The 27,183-nt window shown below is 42.3% G+C and overlaps 1 protein-coding gene across 2 annotated transcripts in view; it reads left to right on the plus strand.

The window, feature by feature from the left end:
- PRPF18 (pre-mRNA processing factor 18) overlaps positions 1 to 27,183 on the plus strand; it is a 91,253-nt gene that overhangs the window by 52,076 nt on the left and 11,994 nt on the right. For both annotated transcript variants that reach the window (XM_073619517.1, XM_073619518.1), the window contains 4 exons: positions 2,611 to 2,679; positions 3,950 to 4,090; positions 21,807 to 21,878; positions 24,240 to 24,395. In XM_073619517.1, coding sequence (XP_073475618.1) covers positions 2,611 to 2,679; positions 3,950 to 4,090; positions 21,807 to 21,878; positions 24,240 to 24,395 — 438 coding nt within the window. The remainder of the gene's footprint in view (positions 1 to 2,610; positions 2,680 to 3,949; positions 4,091 to 21,806; positions 21,879 to 24,239; positions 24,396 to 27,183) is intronic.

Genomic DNA, 27,183 nt, shown 5'->3' on the forward strand with positions numbered 1-27,183 from the left:
GTCTCATCTCTGCTTCCTTTCACCACTCTGCATATCACGCATATCATAGATGAGAAGAGGGCACAGCAGTGGGGAAAATGAGCAGGAGGGTTGTTCAGAGGTGGGACAGAAGAGCAGGAGGGTACAGCAGTGGAGCAGATGTGCAGGAAGGTACAGTGGTGGAAGAGATGAGAAGGGGGTTCAACAGTGGGACAGAAGAGCAGGAGGGGGGGGTACAGTGATGGGGCAGATGAGCGGGGGGTACGTACAGTGTTGGGCCAGATGAGAAAGGTGTTAGTGGTGGGACAGAAGAGCAGGGGGGTTAAGTGTTGGGTCAGATGAGAAGGGGGTTTAGTGGTGGGACAGAAAAGCAGGGGGGTAGAGCAGTGGGGCAGATGTGAAACGAGGTGTATTGGTGGGGATAGATGAGCAGGGGGTTACAGTGGTGGGGCAGGAGAGCAGGGGGAACAGAGGTGAGACAGATGTGCCGGAGTTACTCTGGTGGGGCAGATGAGAAAGTGGGTTACAGTGGTGGGGCAGATGAGAAGGTGATTCAGTAGTGAGACAGAAGAGCATAGGGATACGGAATTGGAGCAGATGTGCAGGGAGGTACAGTGGTGAGGCAGATGAGAAAAGGGGTACATTGATTGGGCAGATGAGCAGGGGGGTTACAGTGGTGTGGGATATACAGTGGTGGAAGGGATGAGAAGGTGGTTCAGCGGTGGGAAAGAAAAAGGGGGGGGGTGAGGGTACAGTGATGGGGCAGATGAGCAGGGGGTTATGGGTTACAGTGGCGGGGAAAAATCAGCAGAGGTTACAGTGGTAGGAATAATGAGCAGGGGTGGGTTCAGTGCTGGTGCAGATGAGAAGGGGGTTCAGCGGTGGGACAGAAGAGCAAGGGGGGTTCAGCGGTAGGGCAGATGTGAAAGGAGGTGCATTGGTAGGACAGATGAGCAGGGGGTTACAGTGGTTGGGCAGAAGAGCAGGGGGTACAGAGGTGGGGCAGATGTACAGGGGGTAAAGTAGCAGGGCAGAGGAGAACGGAGGTACATTGGTGGGACAGATGAGTAGAGGGTTACAGAGGTAGGGCAGATGTACAGGGGGTACAGCAGTGGGGCAGAGGAGAAAGGAGGTACATCATTGGAACACATGAGCAGGAGGTTACAGTGGTGGGGCAGAAGAATAGGGAGAACAGAGGTGGGACAGATGTGCAGGAGGTAAAGTGGTGGGGCAGATGAGAAAGGTTGAAGTGGTGGAGCAGATGAGCAGACAAGTTCAATGTTGGGACAGATGAGACGATGGTTCAGCAGTGAGACAGAAGAGCAGAGGGGGACAGCAGTGGAGCAGATGAGCAAGTGGTTACAGTGGTGGGGCAGATGAGCAAGTGGTTACAGTGGTGGGGCAGATGAGCAAGTGGTTACAGTGGTGGGGCAGATGAGCAAGGGGGTACAGTGGTGGGACAGATGTGCAGGTTAGTACAGTAGTGGGGCAGATCAGAAAGGGGGTTACAGTGGTGAGACAGATGAGAAAGGCAGTTCATTTGTGGGGCAGATGAGCAGGGGTTACAGTGGTGGGGCAGATGTTCAGGGTAGTACAGTGGTGGGGCAGATGAGCTGGGGGTTACAGTGGTGGGGCAGGTGAGAAAGGGGGTACAGTGGTGGGGCAGATGTGCAGGGTATTACAGTGGTGGGGCAGATGTGCAGGCTATTACAGTGGTGGTGCAGATGTACAGGGGGTTACAGTGGTGGGGCAGATGTACAGGGGGGGCAGTGATCTGAGGTGTGAAGGTGCATGATGTTAATTTCTCACTACTAAAGTAGTTTACAGCATTTACTTTATAAAAAATCCTTTTCGTGATTGAGAAGTGAAGTTGACATTTTTTTTTGTTATAAAATCGGCACGCTCAATTTCTTTGAAAACATTTTTCGGCACACCATGCTCAAAAGGTTGCCTATCCCTGGGTTAGTAGGATAGAGAGAGTAAATCTCAACAGCAGGAACAGCAAAAATAGCCAGAAAGAGGTCCTAACCCTTCAACAGTGTATCGCAAACTTAAAAAAATAAATAAATATGGCTTTACAAATAAAAAATTAAAAAAAACGTGGACTCAGATTTAACTAATACTACCGCTGCTGCCAGGAATAAGGCATACTTCAGTTCAGGATAAATATACTAGCTCTAAGCCTTTCCCTTTTTTTGTCCTCGTTTCACTGTTAAAAAAAAAAAGGCATTGAAGGCCACAAGGGTATCTTTTTTTTTTTTTTTTTTTTTTTTTATTTTAACATACCTCTGTAGGCTTTCTACTCTGAGTAAAAGGTTTAAACCCTTCCAGAAGGCGTCGGGCTTCTCACAGCGGAGAACTGCACATATTTTATACAAACATCTGGAAAGTGGGATTTGAATGACGTCCAGAATAGCTACAACAGGTGTTTGAAATGAATAGTGCTTTAACTACATTATGCGATGGGAAGCAGTCTGTGTATCAGCTGGAACTAATTTTTTATATTTAACTCTTTTAGCATGCATCTGCATTAGTACAGAAAACTCGGTCTCTTCACCAAAATGACAGTTTTACAGTATAGCATTTTGGTTTAATTCTGTAAGAGTATTAATTGTTGTCTTTGTGATGCAGGCTTTGGGAGAGTGTCTGGGACAAGGAGATGACAACAAAGATATGGATATCATTAATAAAGTCTTAAAGGTAAATATAGCTAGAGGATGTCTGCCCGATCTTGTATGATCTACTGTTTTTATGGCTTACTCATTCGAGTATAAATCTGATGTGCAGTCATTAGAGTATAAATGTGATATACAATATTCAGCCATGCTGACTGCTTCTTACCACTCAAATTTGGACATGTGTGTGTAGGAGATCCCACAATTTGCAGTTATAATAAGCTTCTGACTTCAGGATTTCTCATTGGTGTATGCTGGTTGCCAGAACAAATATGTGCCTTCTTTTTCCTGCATCCTTACATTATGAAGTGACAGCTGACATGACTGGCTCTTGTTTAGCTTGGCATATTGGGATGATGTTATTAGGGCCTTAACTGAGCAGGTGTCACTGATGTTTCAAAGGTGTAGTCTAATGGTAATGGAGTCCTTTATTCTGCTCAATTATAGTCGTATGGTTTCTTTTTATTGTTTGAAAAATGTTTTGGGACTTTAAAAGGTAATTCTATTTTCATATAACATAATCTTAATCTCTCCCCCTCCCTTCCATAGTCATAGACTCTTGTACAGGAGTCTTCAAACTTTCTAAGCAAAGGGCCAGTTTACTGTCCTTCAGAGTTTGGGGGGGTTAGGGGGCAGACAGTGGCCATTGGGAATAGAAATTGTCCTGACATCAGTGGGAGTAAATAATGCATTTTTGGTATTAGGGGGAGGAGTAGTGCCTCATTGTTGGCATTAATGGGGAGAAATAGTGCCCCTTAGCTGATGTCAGTTGCAAGAATTGTGCTCCATTTTGGTGTTAGCAGGAGGAATAGTGTCTTATATCAGTGGGAGGAAAAGGGCCCCAAGGGCCAGATAAAGGCAAGCAAAGGACCACATCTGGACCACATCTGGAGACCACTGCTCTAGTGGAAAAGCTCTCTACTTTCAGGCCTGCAATGAGATAACATTCACTTGGGATAGCTATACTTTGAAATAACCTAATCCTAACAGACACTATCACCCACCCCTGCTTACCATAGCAAGCATAGGGAATATAATTTACTAAACTGAAAAAAAAATGTTTGTACAATTCTCTGTAAACCCTGTTTATTTTCTTTACCTGTATTGTATCAATAACATACTTTAACTCAGAATTTCAGGTTTCCTTTTTAATTTTTTTTTTTTTTGTTCCAATATCTTGTAGCTGTATGTTTGTGTTTGGTTTTTTTTCTTTGTATTTTTTAGTTGAAATATGATTGCATGCTTTCAGTTGACCTCTAGATGGCAATGTGGAGTAAACAAAATCCTTGTTTTAGTTCCTTCTAGGTGTTTGGGCAAAGGAGTTGAATGCAAGAGAAGACTATGTAAAACGCAGCGTGCATGGTAAACTGGCAAGTGCCACACAGAAGCAAACCGAATCATATTTGAAACCACTTTTTAGAAAATTGCGCAAAAAGGTGAGGAATGTTTTTTTTTTTTTTTTTTTTTTTTTTTTTTTTATATATTCTTTATTTTATTTTATAGTAATACAAAAAGATCAAGGTACATATTTCCCTTCAGGGGAATATAAGGCACATTACAAACCTTGTAACCCTAGAAGGAAAAAAAAACAACCCCCCCCCAATCCCCCAGTCTCCCTCTTTCTTTCCTCACATCTTATCTGCCTCTATGACTCCATCAGCAATAGGCTCTCCTCCGTTCTCCTAAAATTGAGCCATTTCTGCCATGTCTTAAGATATTTCTCTCGTGTACCTTCTATTAGGTGTATTGACTCCTCCAAGGATCTCACCCACTCCACCCTTATTATCCAGTCTTTCACATTTGGAGCTTCCGGAACTTTCCAGAAGCGTGGTATTAGAGCTTTCGCAGCATTCAGAAGAAACAGCACTAATAACCTGCTGTATTGGGGTACTTCCATATCTACATCATGGAACAAGCACGTCCCAGGTTTTTTTTTTTTTTAATCCGTTCTCCCGTTATCTGTGTAATTTTACCTATGATTTTTTTTTTTCCCCAGAAGGAGTAGATTTTGGGGCAGCCCCACCATACATGCGCAAAAGTTCCCACCTCCCCGCACCCCCTCCAACAGGTTGGGGGACTCTCTGACCTATATTCATGCGCCCTTTGGGGAGTCGCATACCACCTTGCTATTAATTTATAACTGATTTCATATGTCTGAGTATCTCTTGCCGATGCATACACCATTTTAAGTATCTTAAGCCTGTGTTCCTCGTCTCTCAAGGGCCCTATTTCTCTTTCCCACTTGTCCAGGTAGACAGGGAGCCAGTTGTTTGCTTCATCTCTAAATATTTTATGAATTTTAGATATAATACCCTTTGTGCTCGGGGGGGGTGCTTAATACTTTTTCTATTGCTCTAAGTTGGCCTTTTCCCCTCAGTGGTTGTGGAAGAGAATGTGTAAAGTGCTGTAACTGTGCATATCTCCATTTATCCAGTGGTTTATTTCCCCATTCCCTTGTGATTTCTGTGTATGTGCAGTCTATTGCCCCTCATCACATCCTGTAATTGTATTACCTCTTTTTTTGCCCACCTTGTAAAATATAAGTGTTCCTCCTTTCCATGCTTGAAATAATTTGTGTTAGTGAGTGATATGAGTGGTGAGTTATATTCCCATTGAAATCTCTTACTTAACCTATCCCAGATCCTAAATGTGTTCTTCGTCAAAAAATTAGTGTTATGTCCTAACTCGCGAAATTGTGGCGGAATCCATACCATTTTTTCTAAATCTACCCCACATTGTGCTCTTTCTATGTTCACCCAGCTTTTTTCTTTTCTATCGTGCATCCAATCTACGATCCTAGCGATCGAGATTGCTTCATAATATTTTTTAAAATCCCAATCCTCCCTGCCTTTTTGTGCCTGGTCATAGTGTCGTACGCTATCCTAGGGTGTTTACATGCCCAAATATACCTCAATACCATAGACTGTAACTTTCTAAAGAAGTCAGGGGGGAGCGCAGTTGGAATCATTGAAAAGGTATAAATCCGCATTGGGAGGACAAACATTTTTACAGCGTTTATCCTGCCAATCCATGACAAAGATTGATACTTCATCAAATTCAATTAATCCTTAGTCTTATTAAGCAGGGGAATATAATTAGCTTTAAACAGATCATTTGGATATGATGTCAATTTTATGCCCAGATATCCCAACTCATTCCTACACCAGGTAAAGGGAAACTTAGATTGAATTGCCCTCTGCTCTCCCATCTGAAGTGTTATGTTTAAGAGTTCAGATTTACCCATATTTATTTTAAAATTCTTAAATTCCCCGTATCGTTTAATCTCCTCAAGCAGAATAGGAATTGTTGTTCTAGGGCTAGAGATAAAACGGAGCAGGTCGTCGGCGAACGCTGCTACCTTGTGTTCCCTTTCTCCCGCCCAGATTCCCTTGATATCTGGGTTTTTGCGGATCGCTGCTAGTAGGGGTCCCAAGGTTATTATAAACAGGATTGGGGACATGGGGCAACCCTGCCTTGTCCCGTTAAATAATTCAAGGGGAAAAGACAGGGTTCCATTCACTCTGATTCTAGCTCTTGGGTGATGGTTTAGAGAAGATTGGGGTCTCGAGGAGCTCTACCTCTACCTTCTCTGCCCTGGGAAGGTCTAGGCCCCGCAGGTACTCCCGAATATCCTCCTTCCTCCTCTCTCCTTCTTTTTCTTTCCTACCCACCTTGTATAGAGCGCTATAATAGAAGTGGAATATTTTTGCTATTTTGGGGGAGGAGAATTCTAACCCACCTCCTTCATTTCTAATCTTGGGTATAAAGGTCTTATTCTTTTTTTTCCTTAACCCTCCTCGCCAACCATTTGCCTGATTTATTACCCCCCTGATATTTTTCCTTATTTATGGTATTAAAAGCGCATTTCCTATCCTGTCATCCTAGCAAATCATCTAGTTCCCTTCTTTTTCTTGTTAGTTCTTGTCTTTCAGGTATCCCCCCTTGGTCGCGTCCCTTGTTCGAGTTCTTGAATCTCCTTATAAAGGAGCGACGTTTTTTTTCCCCCTTTCTTATTTTTCCTCGCTCCTATACTAATCAGGATCCCTCTTATATACGCTTTATGAGCCTCCCATAGTGTAGCCTTAGATATTTCTTTTGTGTCGTTTATCTCAAAGTATGTCCTTAGTTTCTGCTCTACCCTTTCGGCCGTGTCCGGATCCTGAATGAGGGAGTCATTCAGTTTCCAGTTCGTCCCAGTCCGAGCGTCCCCACATATCTCCAATTGGATTTTCACTGGGGCGTGGTCGGATAATGTGATTGCTTTAATTTCTGCTGTCTTAAGATTTTGGATCAATTGGTGTTCTATTAGGATGTAGTCTATCCTCGAGAATGATTTGTGAACCGGGGAATAAAAGGTATAGTCTCGTTTCCTTGGGTGGCATGCCCTACATGCATCCATTAGCTGGAGGCCCCTAAGTGTTCTCCTTAAGTTCCTCTCGTTTATAGGTTGTAGGTTTGGGGGCATCTCCTGAAGTATCACACCCTGGGTCCATGCTCCAATTCAAGTCTCCAGCCACTATTAATTTCCCTTCTTTAAACCGCTCAAGCTTATTTAGTACTCTCCTTAGAAATTTATCAGGGTTCCTATTAATAAATATATATTTGCTATTGTACATTTCATATCAAACAGTTTCCCTTTTATGAAAAAATACCTTCCCTCTGGATCGGCCAGGCGCTCTCCCTCTACGAACCTTGTTCTATCAAATCCAATTGCAACACCCCTTGAATGGGATGATCTTGCTTCCCCATAGAACCACTTTGGGTATTTAATCCCCTTACATTATATGTAACCAAATTTACAACTCCCATAGATCACTCAGGTAGGAGCGTCCAACCAATCCAGCGAGGTATGGTAGAGGAAAAAAAAAAAACCCTCCCTTCCTCCCCCTCTTGTCTTGTCTGGAACATGTTGCCTGGCAGGCTGGGCAGACCCCCTAATTTGTTCAGTATACGGACCCTGGGGACACCCACCTGGTGTCTCCCTATTGCCATACTCCCCAGTGGGCTCGCATCAGCCACCCCTCGAGGCAACCCCCCCCCGCCCTGCACTTACTACTTCCATCCCCCTACCTCGGACACCAACCCTCACCGCTGGCTAGGGCCCACCCCCACCCCCACCCCATCTCAACCTCTTTGGGGGGGTGTACTATTCCCTCTCCCTCGCTCCAACCTTGGATATGGGGGTGTAAAATATCCAATTTACTACAAAAGTCCCCTAGATCTTCTAGAAATCTTAGTACTGCAGATCGGCCATTTTTCCTTCCAATCAGACAGGCCGGGAACCCCCATTGGTAAGTTATCTCAGATGACCTCATAAGTTCAGTGAGGGGTTTCAAGAGCCTCCTTCTTAACAAAGTCTCAGCTGATAAATCTGCAAACACTTGTAATTCTACTCCTTCATAGCCTACACCTGGGGAATTCCACAGTTTTTCCATAATTTTGTATTTTTCTTCTGCGTAGTGAAACCTTACTATTACGTCTCTTGGGCTCTCAGATCTATGTGTAGTATAACGTGCGATCCTATGGACTCTGTCTAATTTCAAAGGCTCTGTTAGTTCTTTTTCCAGAAAGGGGTTGAATAGATGTTGTACTATTGTCATCAATTCCTCACGCCTATACTTCTCGGGGGCCCCTTTTATTCGCAGGTTTTTACGGCGGCTGCAATTCTCATAATCTTCTAACTTGTAGCGGAGGCCCCTGTTTGCACTGTGTAGATAGTTTCGTTGTTTACTAATGTCCTCCAATCGCTTCTCATGATCATCTAATCTACCCTCCGTCTCTTCCACTCTTCCAAGTACTTGCCCAATATCCATTCTTACTGCAGCAATGTGATCTTTCAGTGATACCTCCATTTTGGACAGCATCTCTTTAATTTGTATGCCTTCCTCCTGCTTTGTTAATTGGAGAGGTCTTTTCCCTGTTGGGTCCTCCTCCCCCCACTTTTCCTTTGCGTCCCTTCTTGGGTCTTGGAACTAACTTGGGGGTGATTTCCGTTGCTTCTTGGTCTCGTTGTTTTACCTTCTTGCCCTTTCCCCGTTTTATTCTCCTTTTCTACCAGTTTTTGTTTATTTGCTCCTAGGTGTGTTGGAGCTCCCATCCTGGGGCTCCTTTGCCATTCTTCCAAGATGCTAGAGTCTGCTGACATATAGCGCTGTATACTCCCAGGGCTTAACACAGCCGTGGCCCCTTTATTTACTTTAGTTGATTTCCCCCTCATTTCTCTATCTTGTACCTCCGCTAGTGTCACCAGGGGCCTTTAGTGCAGTCTTGATTTAAAGAAAACAATTTTATGTACAAGTATCTTCTAGCGCTCAATACAGCTCATACAGTGAGGAGGACTACATCTCTCCGATGTGATTCAAAACACGATGAGGTGAGGAATGTTAATACAATCTTGGAGTACCTCTGCCCATTAATGCCTTTTTATGATTTACTCTACTAATATTACACTTTTTTGTAATGTTGCCCAGTAAATCACAGAAGGATTTGACAGTTTTGATTGAGATGATACCATTCTCCTCCTTAATCACTGTTTAAAGCCCATTTGGTATAAAGTTCCTGCAGGTTACAAAGTGACATGCTTTTCTTAGTAACCCATCTGTCATCAGTCCTTTTAGTAGAATGACCAGTGCTTTTGACTGGAACTTCATGACCATAAACATAATATGAGATGTCTTGTTATTAAGGGAAAAGATCTTTAAAGCAGAACTATATGCATGTGGGTTCCACAGAGCTCATGCTATAATGTGTAAATATGCTCAGCATATTTATTTGCACATTATGGCACACTTACCTCCCCAAGTGGCCCCCTCCAGCATTCTAATGCCTTCTCTTCTCTTCATTGCTCCATTGCTGCTGCGGACATCTCCTGGTCTTATTCTGGGTCCAGAGTTTTCTGCCATTTCATTAGCCACCCAGGGATGGGCACGAGTTGCTTGATCCCAGCACCCACGGTATGCTGAGTTTTGTGATTGGGAGAATTCTCTCTTCAACAGTCAGCTGTGGAAATCAGATTGGCTTTGAGTACAATCAGATTTCAGCCTTGTCAGTATTCTTCCAAAGGCCCTTAGCCTCCCATTCACTGATCCAAACCTTTATGCAGGGGGTAACTCGTTTGCTTCCCCCTATTAGGTCACTTATGTGTCCTTGGGACTTGAACTTGGTGCTGTCTGTCTTACAGAAACAACCATTTGAGCATATCAAGGAAATTCCATTAGACTTGCTGTCACGCAAGCTAGACTTCCTGATAGAAGGGCGTTGGCATTGGCCGCCCTTTCGTGCAGGGAATCATACTTGATCCCTCACCATGACAGGGTCGTGTTATGACCTGTTCCATCCTTTTTGCCAAAAGTGGTGTAAGCCTTTCATTTACATCAGGACATTATTATCGTTCGGCGGAAGAGAGACAACTGCATTCTTTGGCAGTCAAGGTTTATTTGTCTAGATCTGCAGAGATCCGAGGATCAGACTCCTTTTTTGTCTTACCAAAAGGACCCAAGAAGGAGCAGGCAACTTCCAAGGCTTCCATTGCCAATTGGGTCCGTCTATTGGTCATTCAGGCCTATGGTCTGAAACGTAAAGCTCCTGCCTTTAGGGTGAGAGCTCATTCTACCAGGGGTGTAGGAACCTCCTGGGCTTTTCGTCATCGAGTATCTGTGGCTCAGATTTGTAAGGCTGCTACCTGGTCTTCAGTGCCTACGTTCACAAACTTTTATCAGGTGGATGTTGGGGCAGCCGAGGACTCGGCTTTCGGCCGCAGTGTACTGCGGGCTGCCATATAAGGTCTGATGGCTATTGTTTGGCAGGGTGCCCCCCTCCCCTCAAGGCTATTGCTCTGGGACGTCCCAGTAGGTAATGATTATTAGCCTAACTCTGTGTCCCATGATGTATGAAAAAGAAAATAGGATTTTTTCATTGTATTTACCTGTAAAATCCTTTTTCTTTGAGTACATCATGAGACACAGAGATCCCTCCCCTCTTTTTTGAGGATGCAGTGCTTGCTACAAAACTGAAGTACTTCCTGTGTGGGAGGGGTTATATAGGGGATCACTTCCTGTCTAAGACTTTGTCTACCAGTGTCCATTCACCTAGAGATGGCGTATAACCCAGTAGGTAATGAATATTAGCCTAACTCTGTGTCCCATGATGTACTCAAAGAAAAAGATTTTACAGGCAAGTATGGCAAAAAAAATCTTATTTTTAGATCCTGGTCTCAACTGTTATATCTACTTTTAGATTCCTGTCTCAACTGTTTGATCTATTTTTAGATCATGGTCTCAACTGTTTGAGCTGTTTGATTTATTTTTAGATCGTGGACCTATTTTTAGCTTCTTGATCTATTTTTAGATCATGGTCTCAACTGTTTGACCTACTTTTAGATCCCGGTCTCAACTGTTTGATCTACTTTTAGACCATGGATCTTTTTTTAGATCCTGGTCTTAACTCTCACTTTGTAACACACACCATTTAGTTTAAAATAGAAATGAAAGGCATAACATTTGTGTATAGATATAAAACATAAATACATCCCCCCCCCCCCCTTTTTTTATGTGATCGCATTCCCTCTGTTCGCGGCAGAATTGGAGCTGGGGGAGAAGCAGCAGAATACTGATCTTTCCAGTAAAAGGCTGTGCAGGAGGGGTGTGTCAGGGCAAAGTCTGATCATTGGAATACAGCAGACTGAGTTCCCAGCACAGCTAGAGAACTGACCATGGTGTGTTCTCTTGGTTAGTGCGGTCAATTTTTAATAGAAAAGCAGAGGGACTGTTAGGAACATGAGGGATTTCAGACAAAGGAAGCAATACAAAGTGAACAGGATACTTTCTCATACAAGTACGTGGTACAGCAAGACATATCAGGAAATGTTGGGTTTACATAGCCTTTAAAACTAAGTTCAACATCTTGCATGCAAAACTGTTATCAGAATCAAATTATGGGGATTATTGCATCCCTCCCATGTATTATATCTGAGTACTTTTTTTTTTTTTTTTTTTTAGTGCAATTATTGTCTCGGTCTTGATGCTTTTCTAGTTGAGCAGAACACTTGATATTTCGTACAACCTACAAAATGTTATTATCTTAGGTTTGTAGATGTCAGTCATTTCTCTGTAATGGATGCTATGTCTGTTTCTTCTGTACGCAAGGGTTTGAATTCATAAAAGATTAAAAACATAAAATCCACCTTTAGTTCCGTATTTTTAAAGAAGCCATTCCTGAGGAAGTATGGAACTAGTTATTGCTGACCATCCCCCCCATCTAAAAATGCCATTTCAATGGCGGACATGCAGATCCAATTAGTGATTTCTGACTTGGGCCTGTCTTCTGCTTGGTTGTTCCAGGGGAATGTGTCAGACAATGTTGACACCAAAGACTGCTGAGCATTTTCAGAAAGATGTCAGCAATGGCAGCCTCTGCATTGCTGTTAGTACAGAGTTTCTTTAGTCTAATCCAAAAGCAGACCAGCACAGGGTGATAGCTGTGTTAGCTGGTTGTATGCTAACTTGTAATACAAATGTTTTAGTACTGACCACTTTTATCATTATAGAATGACGCCACTTTACACCTGCATTTTCATTCTCAAGCTTCCCCCGGTATTACTAGATGTATATATTTCAGGTAATCTTCCTCTTTACCACAATCCGATTGAAGTAAAGCTTGAAGATCACAGAAAAGCACAGGGTCATGTGATACTTCAAGCTTTCCCACCTTTTTTAAGGGTGGTTTATAAGGCACAATTCATTGTGCAGACAGAAGATAAAACTCGGCAGAGATGTTGATAGAAGTGCTATGTAGACCACTTCACCTGTTCAAGTCATATTTTTCCATATTCAGATTAATTTATTATCATTAGTGTTATTATTAATGTGCAGTATATGGGAGGGAGGGGCCGGATGTGGGCGCTGGGTTAGAGCGGATGCAGAGCTCGTGCCAAGTCCGCGCTGCGTGAGTTGCTTTCCTCGACATGCTGCCGACCGGGGACGAGGCTGCATAACCAACCCCCGCCTTTACGCAGGCCCCTGTCTGTGACCTCTCCCCCCAGACCCCCTGGCTGACGAAGACGGAAGCCCCCCGCGCATCCCGTTAGGAGACCGAGGACCGGCTTGCAAGGGCACACATACACAGCAAAGCTGCAGGGAGAAGGAGAGCGGAGTGGCTGTAAGCATGCAGAAAACAGCTGAGGATCAGCGTTAACGTGACGTATGCCTCCCCTGGGACCCCCGGTGCTCTGCTGAAAAGTTACTGAGGTAAAATACACCCGGTTTTTCTGCCGGTTCGGCAGGTTCAATATGTATAGAAGGTGCAAGCTGCATCTCAGGTGAGTCTGATAGCTTTAGCTTGAAAAACAGACATGGCACATACAGGAGAGCACTGCTGAAACATCTGATATAATGATATGCCGCACATAGAATATAAACAGATTGGGTAGAGTATGCTGGGATCATAGTTGTATCAGTATGAGAATGTAAAACATTGTGGACTGTCTTGCAACAGAAAGGAATTCCTGTTCTCTTAATTTACCTTAACAACCTGTCTCATTGTACCTGTGTTTCACTCTGATGAAGCTATGTAGGAGGGTGAATTGCGCCCTCCAACAGGTGATCTTGAACTGTGTTATCAAAAAGACTCTATCGTGTACATAAGGGTCAGACTCTATCCCAGCCTAAACGAAGGAGGAGGGAGGTGACTGGTCTACATAGGAAGACAACTCATTTGGGCATATTTCTCTCCTTTTAAACAACTAACTGACAGACCTGCACAAAAAAAAAAAAAACCCTGGGCGATGTATAATCATTAATAACATATGATCAGTTGACGCATGGTCGGCCGTGATCGTAGCTGAGTTGCAGCTGCTAGGACCCCCTAGAAGAAGTAGCAGATTTAGCACTGGTGAGCCAGGTGAATTCAACGACGTACTTACACATTGGTGGAGTGCCCCTTCCTCTTCACCCCCTTTATTTGAGTAGCGAACTGGGCTGCAGACACCCCGACAGGAGACAGGGGGAAATGATAGGCAAACCTGGGCGAGGGGCTTCAGGTAACCCACCCAGAGTAAGTGCCAGCCCAGGAACCATTAAAAAAATACATGACCCAGGAAGGTGCAAAAGAAAGCCCGGGGAGACCATCAGGGGCCAAAAACAAAGCAACCAAGAGCTCACAAAAGAACAGATTGAAGAAACAATGGGAAGACTCAGATAATGCGGCAGGAGGAAGTGAGGCGCCATTCGACGAATCCACAATGGATACCCGACAAAAAAAAACAGCTACCAACAAAAGATGAAATGGCGGAAATGTTCGCGAAACTGGAAACGTCAATAAAAGGTGAAGTAGCAACTCTGCACGAAGGTATGAACCACTTATTGAAAAGGGTGGAGGTCACCGAAGAAAGGTTGGTCACACAGGGAGAGGAGATAAAAGTGCTTAAGGCACAGATGGCCAAGATGCAAAGGGACCAAAGGAATATATTATATAAAATCGAGGACCAAGAAACAGAAGAAAAAATCTTCGGATCAGAGGCCTACCAGAGACAAGAGGAGAAAATGACAAATTACAAGAAAATATGGACAACATCTTCGGCCATATGGTAAATAAAACAGGAACAAACAATAAAATCACGTTCGAAAGAATCCACAGGGTGAGGAAGCCCGCCGAAATAACAGGAGAGGCTCCAAGAGATGCAATTGCTAGATTTCACCACTTCCAGGATAAAGAACAGATAAGGGTATATTTGAAAACCAACCAACCTGCTAAATATGGAGAGATCACCCTCGAAATTTTCCCTGATCTGGCGGCGGAGACTCTTGCCAGGAGAAGAACTCTAAAACCCCTGTTGGATCAGTTGAAGATGCACAATATTCAATATTCGTGGGGATTCCCGGCCTGTTTAATAGGACACAAAGAGGGTAAATCGGCAATTTTAAGGTTCCCAGAAGATAGGCCTAAATTCTGAAATCATTTGGAGGTCCCAATAATAGAAATCCCGGGATGGTGGAAAAAACGGGCTAACAGAGAAAACGCTGAAGAACAGTAGACGTGGCAATCAGTAATTCAATCTAGACGATAACTGAAATATAAATACGAGTAACAAGAAGTAGAAGAAAACTGACCACTGAATGCTGACCAGCGGCTAGGGGTGGAGGGAGGGTGGGATTGGGTTTGGCGGGGGGAGGGGGACGGGGGGAGCCGAGCAGTGGCAGACACCCCCAAACAACAACTGGGGGGGGGCGAACAGGTTCCGTCAGGTGTCTATATCTGAGTTCAACCTCCCAAGGGACCGACCGTTGAGCCACGTGCTGAGAGGAGGGCTGGGTTTTTTTTGGGGGGGGGGGCAGGGAGATGCTAGTCCCCCCCCGCGGGAGCAGGACAGAGGGGGATGGGAGGGGGGGGGTCTGGGCTGTGGAGGGGGTTCAGGAGGGGGAGGGAGGTGGGGGTGTGGGGGGGAGGGGGGCGGTTTACCAGAATAGGGTGAGTTATCGAGACATTGGCTCCTACCCACTAGACGGTTTATTAATCCGAGAGTAAGAAAAGATGTCTAGTTTAAATATTATATCCTATAATGTAAGGGGCCTGAACTCTCCCATAAAACGGGCCAATATATTAAGTGAATTGAAATTCCTGAAAGCTGAGGTGGCTATGCTCCAAGAGACACATCTTTGTATTAGTAACTGCCAAAAAATTTTTTCAAGAGATTTTCCAGTATGGTTCTATGGAGACTCCCCGATCAAGGGAACAAAAGGAGTTGCCATAGGGTTTGCCAGAGAGGTAAGGTTCAAGCTGGGAGAGAGAATGACCGACTCCGAAGGACGATATCTCTTTTTGAGAGGCAAAATAAATGGATCAGCCTGCTCCCTGGCAAACATCTATAGTTCGAATAAGAATACAACCAAATATGTAATAGGTGTCTTGGCCAAGTTTGAAGAATTTAAGAAAGGGGGGCCATTATAGCTGGGGACTTCAATCTATGTCTAGATCCAGTGAAAGACAGTACGTCCCATGCTCGGGGGTCAGGTGGAATTTGGGTGAATAAACTCAAAAAGAAGCTACATCAGCTCCAGCTCGTAGATGTCTGGAGGATGCAGCATAATAATCTAAGAGACTATACTTTCTATTCCCCCGTGCATGGGACGTATTCGCAAATCGATTTTTTTCTTGTTGAACTCCGGCTATTGGAGGCGGTCTCTGACGCAGGTATTGGTAACATAACGTTCTCAGACCATGCTCCGGTGAGTCTCCAAATGAAAATAGGGGCACCCCCAAACACAGGGTACAGGCTGGAGATTGAATGAGGATCTTTTCCAAGACAAAGATACTGAAAAGAGGTTCAAAGTTAAACTAGACCTGTGCTTTAAAACAAATGTGCCCGGGGAGATAACTGAGGCCACAGTCTGGGAGGCTCACAAAGCTTACATCAGGGGTATACTAATGATGGTAGGATCAGAAAAAAAAAGAGAAGGGTAAACGAAAAGAGCGCCTTGTTAAATGTAATCCACGATTTGGAACAACAACACAAGACATCGGGAGACGGGGAGGTGTTAGCAAGACTATATAGGAGAAGGGAAGAGTTGAGGGATTTAACGGAGCAGGAAACGCGTAAGGTCTTTAACCTAGTGAAAAAAGATAGATATATAAACGGCAACAAACCAGGCAAATTACTAGCGAGGGCCTTCAAAAAAAAAAAAAAAAAAAAAAGAAAAATACTAATTATATTGAGAAAATAAGGACAAAGTCTGGGGAAATTAGATATCGAACATGTGATATTGCAAAAACTTTCCAAGAATTTTATGGAGAACTATACGCAATTAATATACACAACTCACAAGAGACCAAAGGAAATAAAAGAGAGAAAATGAAAAAGTTTCTAAAGGAGGCGAGGCTACCTAAGGTAACGGAGAGCGATAAAATCATATTAGAGGCCCCAATAACAGAACATGAGATTAAGAAAAGCCCTACAGGAAATTCCAACTGGTAAAAGCCCCGGGCCCGATTGGCTGGCTGACTGCCCTATATTATAAAAAATTTCAGGACCTATTGATCCCCAAAATGTGCTCATACATGAATGGGATGGGGAGAAATAGGAGATGAGGAAAGAAGCACTAGAAGCCAGTATTGCTATAATATGGAAAGAAGGAAAAGATAGCACGTTATGCTCGATCTATAGGCCCATATCACTTTTAAATGTCGACACGAAATTATTTGCTAAAATTCTAGCTGATAGGATGAAACTGATAATCAATTAGATTATACACCCAGACCAGGTGGGCTTTGTACCAGGTAGAGAGGGGAGGGATAATGGCATCGAAACGCTACTGGTAGTTCAGAGAATCCTAGATAGTGGAGCCCCAGGTCTTCTCCTGTCAATCGATGCTGAAAAAGCTTTTGACAGGATAGACTGGGGCTTCATATGGGACACTCTGGAGGAAATTGGACTGGGTGATAGAATGCTTAGCTGGATAAAAGCCTTATATACACACCCCACAGCGCGAGTGAAGACAAATGGAATTCTCTGAACCATTCAAAATGTATAACGGCACAAGACAGGGGTGCCCACTTTCCCCATTGTTGTTTGTGATAGCATTGGAGCCCCTCCTAGCGAAGATAAGGCTCAGTCCGGATATCAGTGAGGCAAAAATAGGTGAAGAAGAGTATAAATTAGCTGCCTTTGCGGATGACGTATTGTTTTATATCACTCGCCCGAGGACTTCTCTCCCGAACCTGTTAGCGATCCTAAAAGACTATGGCAGACTGTCCAATTTCCGGGTTAACCCGTCCAAGTCAGAAACGTTCGATATTAATAAAGGCAATGTTGGGGACAAGGCATATCAAATGTCTTTCCCATTTAAATGGGGGTTAAAAGAGCTCAACTACCTAGGAGTTAAAATAACAATATCTAAAGAGTCATTATTCCAGGCAAACTTTATGCCACTCCTCAACGAAATTAAGATCGAACTAAACAGAATCTCACGTACCCGACTTTCATGGGGCAGAAGAATCAACTTATTCAAGATGACAATTCTGCCAAAAATCATTTATAAAATGCAAATGCTCCCAATCCTAATCCCTCAGACCTATTTCAATAGATTACATACCATGTTTTTAAGGTTCATTTGGAGAGGGAGAAAATCCCGATTAAATTTTTCACTATTAACAAAAGATAAGAGGAAGGGGGGTGGGGGCACCTGACATTAGAAAATATGAGGCGATAGCCCTATCACGTTTACTAGACTGGGTAAAAAATAATAAAGAAAAACAATGGGTGAAAATAGAGAATAAAATGAGTGAAGTAGATTTGGGTAGGATAGTATGGATTCCACCACAGCATAGAAAACTTAGCACCGAAATAACGGATATCGCAAAACATACACTTAATATTTGGGATAATTTGCACAAAAAGGAGCACTGGGAGTTTAACTCACCATTAATTCCACTTAAAGACACAGATTATTTTGCACCGGGGAAAGAAGATCTGTTTGGGAGTGGATTTTGAAGGATGATATCCAATTAAAAGATGTCATGAGACAGGGCAAGATGTGCACATTTCAAGAACTAAAAGCTAAAAATTAATGGTTTATTATAGATTCTTGGCGGTATAGGCAGCTGAAACATTTTGTTGACTCACTCCCACAGCCAATTAGGTCGACGGAGAACCTACTCCCCTTGGAGAAATTATGTTTGGAGAAAAAAGGGCGGGGGGGTGTCTCTAAGATCTATAGAGTCCTCAATGAATTAGGAGATGTGGTGAGCCCGAGATTTATAGAGAAGTGGGAGAAGGAGCTGGATATAAAGATTAGCGGACAGGAGGTGGGGTTGATTCTGAAAAGGGTGAATGTCACCTCCGTTAGCTGTAAGCTCTCAGAGATGAATTACAAGATCCTCGCAAGGATGTATATTACCCCCGATAGAGCACATAGAATCCAGAAGGAAACTTCGCAATTATGTTGGAGAGGTTACAAAGAAATTGGGACAATAGCGCACATATAGTGGCAGTGTCCGGTAATTAAAAAATACTGGGGGGAGATTAAGCAAATCATCAGTGAGATTATGAGTATCAATATCCCCGATGACCCCTGGGTGTGCCTACATCATGGGAGTAAAATCCCCACGAAGATATATTTGAAGTCGTTACTACCACACCTCCTAAATGCTGCCAAAAGTCTTATTCCCAGATACTGGCAAGATAAAAGGAGACCTACAATGCGGGAGTGGTTCAACAAGGTTAATGAAATTTATCGCCTTGAATACTTGAGGTACAGTGAAGGGACGGAGATGGAAGTCTTCGAGGAGATATGGAGGGATTGGGCAAACTTCAAGTATTCACTTCGAGCGGCCGAGATGTGGGGAATATATATTGTAGCCCCCACTGTAAATAAACTAGACGAGTCATATCAATCTGTGTAAATGTGAAGTAGGGGGTTCGGATTAGACAGGAGTAATGGTAGTAGGGGTAGGAGCCGGGAAGGAAATCTGTATATGAGGGTTACATCGGGGGGGAATGGGGGGGGATGTTGGGGTGGAGAAGGGGCGGTCGGTCTAGGAGGGCTGTTGGGGATAAAAAATCTCAGGGGTTGTTTTGTATTTTTTTTTTTTTTTTTTTTTTTTATATATACATTACCATGAGCAAATGGCTAATAAATATTGATGATAACGCCACAATGATGTGAATATGTAAAGGGACGAGATTGAACTGTAAAGTTGAAACCATTGCCCCAGAAAATACTTTGCTGAAGTGGCAAAAAAAAAAAATGTGCAGTATATATACACCAGGGTTGCACTTTTTCCATATAGGTAGTGTTTGTGTAGTTATTCAGCACCAGGGGGGTTAATCATATCTAAATGATGACTCAAATTCTATTTGGCTAGGGCTGTTTTCAGTTTTAGGATGTGCAATCCCAAAGCCACAGGAATGATATTCATTAAAAATAACCTGATGCTCAGTGAAAGGGAATGAATCATTTGAAGGTGATTTCCACAGGAAACTTGTTTTTGGCAGCTAGCAGGTATTTTATCTGGAAACCGTTTTTGTGCAGGTAGAAGCATGTATCTAACGTGTCGGCAGCTTTGCACAGATTTCTACTTAAAACCTATTTGGAGCTGAGACTCAAACAGTGTTGTCAGAACAAGGAGTAAAAAAACCTCAGCCACTGCACACCATACAAGCCCAGGGTTTAATGTTTAATAACCGCCTCAGCCTAACTCCATCCAGGCGAGAGCCCCCCCCCGACATGTTTCACCCCACCCATGGAGCTTAGTCATGGAAGTTACCGCACCCTGTACCCTCAGTGGAAAACACCAAATGGGGACATAGATGCCGGAGCGTAGACCCTAAAGTTGGCTTAGGTTCAAAGTGCTAATTGTGTTATAATCTATTAGGTTTATACCTGCATTACAACTTCAAAAAAAGGTATCCAAATGCATTTGGTGCTCATCATTAGATCTCTCCATTTTTATTTGATAATAGCAGATGCCTCTGGTCAATTTTGTTCTATAAACATTAGGCCAGAGGTTTGCCATTTGTCCTATATCTCCTATAACAGCATACATTGTTCACTTTTGCCATTCGTATAGATGGTCTTGGGTTACAATGAAAAGATGGGACTTGCAGTTGCAGGTAGCTGCCCAGCCCAAAATTGCCTATCACGGATTTGGGCTGTTGTTCGCCTGTACAGTTAACTGTGCATGCTCTTACAATGAAACTATGTGGAGCTGTGTGTTGGCCTATTAGAAAAGTATTGCTAATGTCCAACTGCTGGTAAATGTCTATAGCACGCTTAAGATGCTAATAAACAGAAACATCTCATATTTCCTTTTCAATAAAGTGGTTTGATGACCACTGTACCTCGGACAGAAAATGATGGGAAATCCAAAATGTTATTAACAGAAAAAGAGGGAAAATCTTCCAATAGGGACCCTGTTCTGGAGACAACTGTCTAAAAGGAGAATCCCCCCCCCCCTTTATATATTTTTTTTCTTATTTTAATTTTCTTGCTTCCTATTGTATCCCCAAGATAGGAAGTAAAGGAACATCTTCCTAAAGGTACACCGATGTAAAAAAATTTAATAAAAAATAAAAAACCTATTTGTTAAAAAAAAAAATGTTTTGGCCTTAAATTATTTTTTTAAAATATTCATAGCACTAATTATCGCATCACATTTCAGATTGACTGGGGTCATCCAAAGTAGTCAGCAATCAACAGGCTCTTAAACAGAATATAAAGCTTTATTGATGCATAGGGTCAAAAACCATGGACACATTACACGTTTTCAGCCTACACGGCCTTAATATTGTCGGGGGTCCTTCCAGAGTCTGGAGTGGCTCTACTACGTCAGTTAACTGCAGGCAATAGCTCGCTCTCCGCTGACTTTGGGTCACAGGAGATCAAAAGTAAGTGCACTCCTTTGACCAACAAAAGAAGTATGGCCAAAAAAAGCTTTAGCCATACTTATGTTTGAGGCTGGGTTCACATCTCCGTGCGGAGCGGCTCACAGCAGGGATCCGGTGCCTCCCTGTTCACCATTTCAGGTCCATTTTTTTTTTTTGACTGAATTCGAACCTGAAATGGACCAGAAGATGCACAGGGCTCCTGTGCAATTCGCTCCGCAGCCGTCCTGGAGCTGTGTGAACCGCTTCCATTGAGAGCCAGTCACAGGCTTCTAAAATGCGAATTGAATTTGGAGAAACCCGCATCCAATTCGCAATAGTGTGAACCCAGCCTAAAGAGGAATATGAGATAATATTCTCTCCTCACCACCTGCCCCATGTGCAAAAATGATCTAATGAAACAAGGCCTGCAACTATGGTTACCCATTTATTACCAGTGCTGTTTTCTGTGCTTCATAGGGCTTCTCTCCAAATGTGGGAATGGTGCTGTAGTGTTTGCATGATTAACCAAGGAACAGAACAGTTCAGGATAAAGGGGAAATTAGCATTTACATTCTGTATTACTGTGTTTTTATTCATTACTACATTTTGTATCCACTGTATAAACAAATGGGCATAAAATAAAGAAAGATGAGCAACCCGACCACATATGATAGCTGGGTCTTATCTGATAACACATCAGTAAGCTGTGTAAACGTGGAAGATGTTTATTTTTAATTGTATGTATATAAAATGTCTGATCGATATTATTTTTTTTTTTTTTTTTTCTTTTAACACAGAACCTTCCAGCAGATATAAAAGAATCAATGACAGATATAATAAAATTTGTGTTACAAAGAGAATATGTAAAGGTAAGTGGTGTGCTTGGACTTCTTTGTCTATGTGGGTTAACAGCAGCTTAGTAACATAGCAACCTATCAGCATCTCTCCTTACTTGAGCTGTATTAGCAAAAGAGTGTATAGACATGATACAACCCCAATTCCAAAACATTTAGGACACTGTAAAATATACTTAAAAACAATGCAATGGTTTGCAAATCTCACAAACCCATATTTTATTCACAACAGAAAAACATATCAAATGTTTAAACTGAGGAAATGTACATTGTAGACCTAGACTGTGAAATAACTTTTCCCATTGGTCTTCTTTAGACTGCAGTTATAGTATCTTACAAAAGTGAGTACACCCCTCACATTTTTGTAAATATTTTATTATATCTTTTCATATGACAACACTGAATAAATGACACTTTGCTACAATGTAAAGTAGTGAGTGTACAGCTTGTAAACCAGTGTAAATTTGCTGTCCCCTCAAAATTAACTCAACACACAGCTATTAATGTCTAAACCACTGGCAACAAAAGATAGTACACCACTAAGTGAAAATGTACAAATTGGGCCCAAAGTGTCAGTATTTTGTGTGGCCACCATTATTTTCCGGCACTGCCTTAACCCTCTTAGGCATGAAGTTCACCAGAGCTTTACAGGTTGCCACTACTCCATGACGACATCACAGAGCTGGTGGATGTTGGAGACCTTGCGTTCCTCCACCTTCCATTTGAGGTTCCCCTACAGATGCACAATAGGTTTTAGGTCTGGAGACATGCTTGACCAGTCCATCACCTTTACCCTCAGCTTCTTTAGTGTGTTTGGGGTCATTATCATGTTGCAATACTCTGCTTCAGTATGTCAGTACATGTTGACATTCATGGTTCCCTCAATGAACTGTAGTATCCCAGTGCTGGCAGTACTCATGCAGCCTCAGACCATGACACTCTCACCACCATGCTTGACTGTAGGCAAGACACATTTGTATTTCTCACCTGGTTACCGCCACACACGCTTGACACCATCTGAACCAAATAAGTTTATCTTGGTCTCATCAGACCACAGGACATGGTTCCAGTAATCCATGTCCTTAGTCTGCTTGTCTTCAGCGAACTGCGGGCTTTCTTGTGCAACATCTTTAAAAGATGACAGCCATGCAGAACAATTTGATGCGATGTGCAGCGTATGGTCTAAGCACTGACAGGCTGAACCCCCATCCCTGCAACCTCTGCAGCAATGCTGGCAGCGCTCATACATCTATTTCCCAAAGACAACCTCTGGATATGACGCTGAGCATGTGCACTCAACTTCTTTGGTCGACCATGGCAAGGCCTGGGCTGAGTGGAACCTGTCCTGTTAAACCGCTGTATGGTCTTGGCCACCATGCTGCAGCAGCTCAGTTTCAGGGTCTTCTTAAAGCTTAGGCCATCTTTATGTAGAGCAACAATTCTTTTTTTCAGATCCTCAGAGTTCTTTGCCATGAGGTTCCATGTTTAACTTCTTGCAACCAGTATGAGAGAGTGAGAGCGATAACACCAAATTTAACACACCTGCCCCCCATTCACAGCTGAGACCTTGCCACATGACACTAGGGAGGAAAAATGGCTAATTGGGTCCAATTCTGACATTTGCACTTAGGGGTGAACTCATTTCTGTTGCAAGCGGTTTAGACATTAATGGTTGTGTGTTGAGTTATTTGGAGGGGACAGCAAATTGACTGTTTTATACAAGCTGTACACTCACTGATTTACATTGTAGCCTAGTGTAATTTCTTCAGTATTGTCACATGAAAAGATTATAAAATATTTACAAAAATGTTAGAGGTGTACTGACTTTTGTGAGATACTGTATATTTGGCTGTTCATCTTGCAGCATTTGGAGCCTTTTTTAATTGCTCTTTCAGGCAGGTGCAATATACTTTTAATACGATGTAAAGGATAAACTGAAATAACACAATACCTGCAGTCATAGTGTGCTGCACATCATAGATGTACTATAGCTCTTTGTGGTGAGCTCCAACTATATTTAGGCATCAGTGTTTTCAAAACTATAAACTGTATTTTCTTATGTGTTAAAGTTTTTTAGCTTAAGCTTGGCCTTTGTGCCCAAGTGAAACCACAAAATTTAACAATGAACAAGACTGTGTAGTAACTGTCTGGGGGGGGGGGGGGGGGGGGAATGCCAAAAATATGTTTCATGGGAAGATTCACAACTGAGGTGCTCCTAAAGTTTGCATTCAGTTTAGTTCTCGTGTTTATGTATGATTGTCCCCTACATTTGACCTTCCTGGCTAGTTATAGTTTATCATGATTTCACCCTTTGCTTTAGATACTTAAATGTAGAGCAATCTGATGTTTCCAGTTCTTTTGTTTGCTTAACCACAGGCAAATGATGCCTATCTTCAGATGGCTATTGGCAATGCTCCTTGGCCTATTGGTGTAACTATGGTTGGTATCCACGCTCGTACTGGACGTGAAAAGATTTTCTCCAAACATGTAGCCCATGTTTTGAATGATGAAACACAAAGGAAATACATTCAGGTAATGTATATCTGCTTTCCCCTGCTATGCGATGTGCAACTCGCACATCAATCCTTAATTCAAAATCTGCCTTTTAAGATCCGTTTGCTTAGCAAACTGATTCTAAAAGGCTTGAATAAAATATATGCACGAGTTGCACATCCGTTGAAGGCATGAGTTATAAAACAATGTGTGAGAGCTGCACATCCCTTGTTTTGTGAATAATTGGTTTCTCAAACTTTTAACCCCTTATCACAACTACTTTATGTATCCAGGTGAATGTATACCCCCCTTTTTTTTTTTTTTTTTTTTTTTTTAATTATAAAAGGAAAACTGTCCCAAAACGGTAAAAAAAAAATCATATTTATTTACATTTCTTGCTATTACAATAATTTAACGCCAAAGAATAACCCAAAATTAAATTCTCCTGCTCCTGACAATCACAGTGATACCACATATGTGTATTTTATTTGTTTTGTATCTGTAGTAAGTCTCTTCTTTTTTTTTTTTTTTTTTTTTTTAAATCTTACCTAAAACACACTGACACCAACTAACACACATTCAAAAAAAATGTTATTTTTTTTTTTTTAGATCCTACCAAAAATATACATACCCTGACGTTTGACCTTTACCTTGACCTTAACACGAACTCTGGCATTGACCGAGATTAAACCTTGATGTAGCTAATTTTTTTTTTTTTTCTTTTTCTTTTACACAACTGTGTTTATTCACATCTTCAACTCCTGCAAGAAGAAGATGATACAATGTGTATTTCTCCCCATTCAGAAGAGAAAATAAGAACGGGTGGGCTGCATAGTGAGTGATCACTGTGATAGCCCATTTAGAGGCTATCACAGCAAACAAGTCCCAGGCCCTGATTGTTAGTACTAGACCCAGGGCTCTCGTGAGAGCCTGGTCTCTGTGTTGGGAGCAAACTGTGCGGCACCCAGCATGAAGACAGGTGCACTGATATGCAGCCTCACGGATAAAGGCCCACTTCCGTAAGGCCGCATGTCTGCGTACCATTAAGGGGATGGCGTTAAGACATCTTAAATCTTCATTGCTATAGAAATAAGAAGAAAGTGTTAAACTTTTTCATTTGAGCTTATTCTCCTTATGTTTTATAGTGAAATACATCGTCTATAATTGCTCGGTCTTCCATGTCAAAGTCTGCTTGCTGTGTAATTCTAAATCTTGTTAATGCCAAAATCATTACATTTTTTTTTATTTGTTTGCTAGGCATTTTTGTGCATTTCGCTCACAAAATAAAAACATCAAAATAAACCTTCTGTACAAGTTTATAAAGCGTGCTTTTGACAGCTGAAGCATTTCTCAGATGTGTACACACATATATATATATATAAAATAAGAATTGCTTGTAAGGGTAACCTAAGTTAGGATGACCATCACAAAGTTAGTACTTGCCAGTCATATATACAGTGCCTTGAAAAAGTATTCATACCCTTGACATTTTCCACATTTTCTCATTTTACAACCAAAAACGTAAGTGTATTTTATTCAGATTGTATGTGACAGACCAACACAAAGTGGCACATCATTGTGAAGTGGAAGGAAAATAGCTGGTTTTCCAAATTTTTTACAAAAAAATATCTGAAAAGTGTGGCATGCATTTTTATTCAGCCCCCTTTAATTCTAGTGGAACCAATTGCCTTCATAAGTCACCTAATTAGTAAATAGAGTCTACCTGTGTGCAATTTAATCTCAGTATAAATACAGCTGTTCTGTGAAGAGGTTTGTTAGAGAACCTTAGTTTCCAAACAGCATCATGAAGGCCAAGGGATAGACAGGTTAGGGATAAAGTTGTGGAGAAGTTTAAAGCAGGGTTAGGTTATGAAAAAATATCCTAAGCTTTGAACATCTTACGGAGCACTGTTCAATCCATCATCCAAAAATGGAAAGTGTATGGTGCAACTGCAAACCTACCAAGACACGATCGTCCACCTAAACTGACAGGCCTGGCAAGGAGAGTATTAATCAGAGAAGCAGCCAAGAGACCCATGGTAGCTCTGGAGGAGCTTCAGAGATCCACAGCTCATGTGGGAGAATCTGTCCACAGGACAACTATTAGTTGTGCATTCCACAAATCTGGCTTTTATGAAAGGGTGGCAAGAGGAAAGCCATTGTTGAAAGAAAGCCATAAGAAGTCTCGTTTGCAGTTTGTGAGAAGCCATGTCGGGGACACAGCAAAAATGTGGAAGAGGGTGCTCTTGTCAGATGAGACCAAAATGTAACTTTCTTTCCTAAAAGCAAAATGCTAAGTGTGGTGGAAAACTAACAATGCACACCACCCTGAACACACCATCCCCACTGGGAAAATGCAGGTACAGGGAAGCTGGTCAGAGTTGATGGGAAGATGGGTGGAGCCAAATACAGGGCAATCTTGGAAGAAAGCCTGTTAAACTTGAAACTGGAGCCGATGTTCACCTTCCAGCAGGATAACAACCCTAAACATACAGCCAGAGCTACAATGGAATGGTTTAAATCAAAGTATATTCATGTGTTAGAATGGCCCAGTCAAAGTCCAGACCTAACTCCAATTGATAATCTGTGGCAAGACTTTAAAATTGCTGTTCACAGAGGCTCTCTATCCAGTCTGACAGAGCTTGAGCTATTTTGCAAAGAAGAATGGGGACAAAAATTTCACTCCTCTAGATATGTAAAGCTGGTTGAGACATTCCCAAAAAAGACTTGGAGCTGTGATTTCAGCAAAAGATGATTCTACAAAGTATTGACTCAGTGGGCTGAATACAAATGCACGCAACACTTTTCAGATATTTATTTGTAAAAA

Source organism: Aquarana catesbeiana, linkage group LG03 (genome assembly GCF_042186555.1).
Source record: "Aquarana catesbeiana isolate 2022-GZ linkage group LG03, ASM4218655v1, whole genome shotgun sequence".
NCBI lineage: Eukaryota > Metazoa > Chordata > Amphibia > Anura > Ranidae > Aquarana > Aquarana catesbeiana.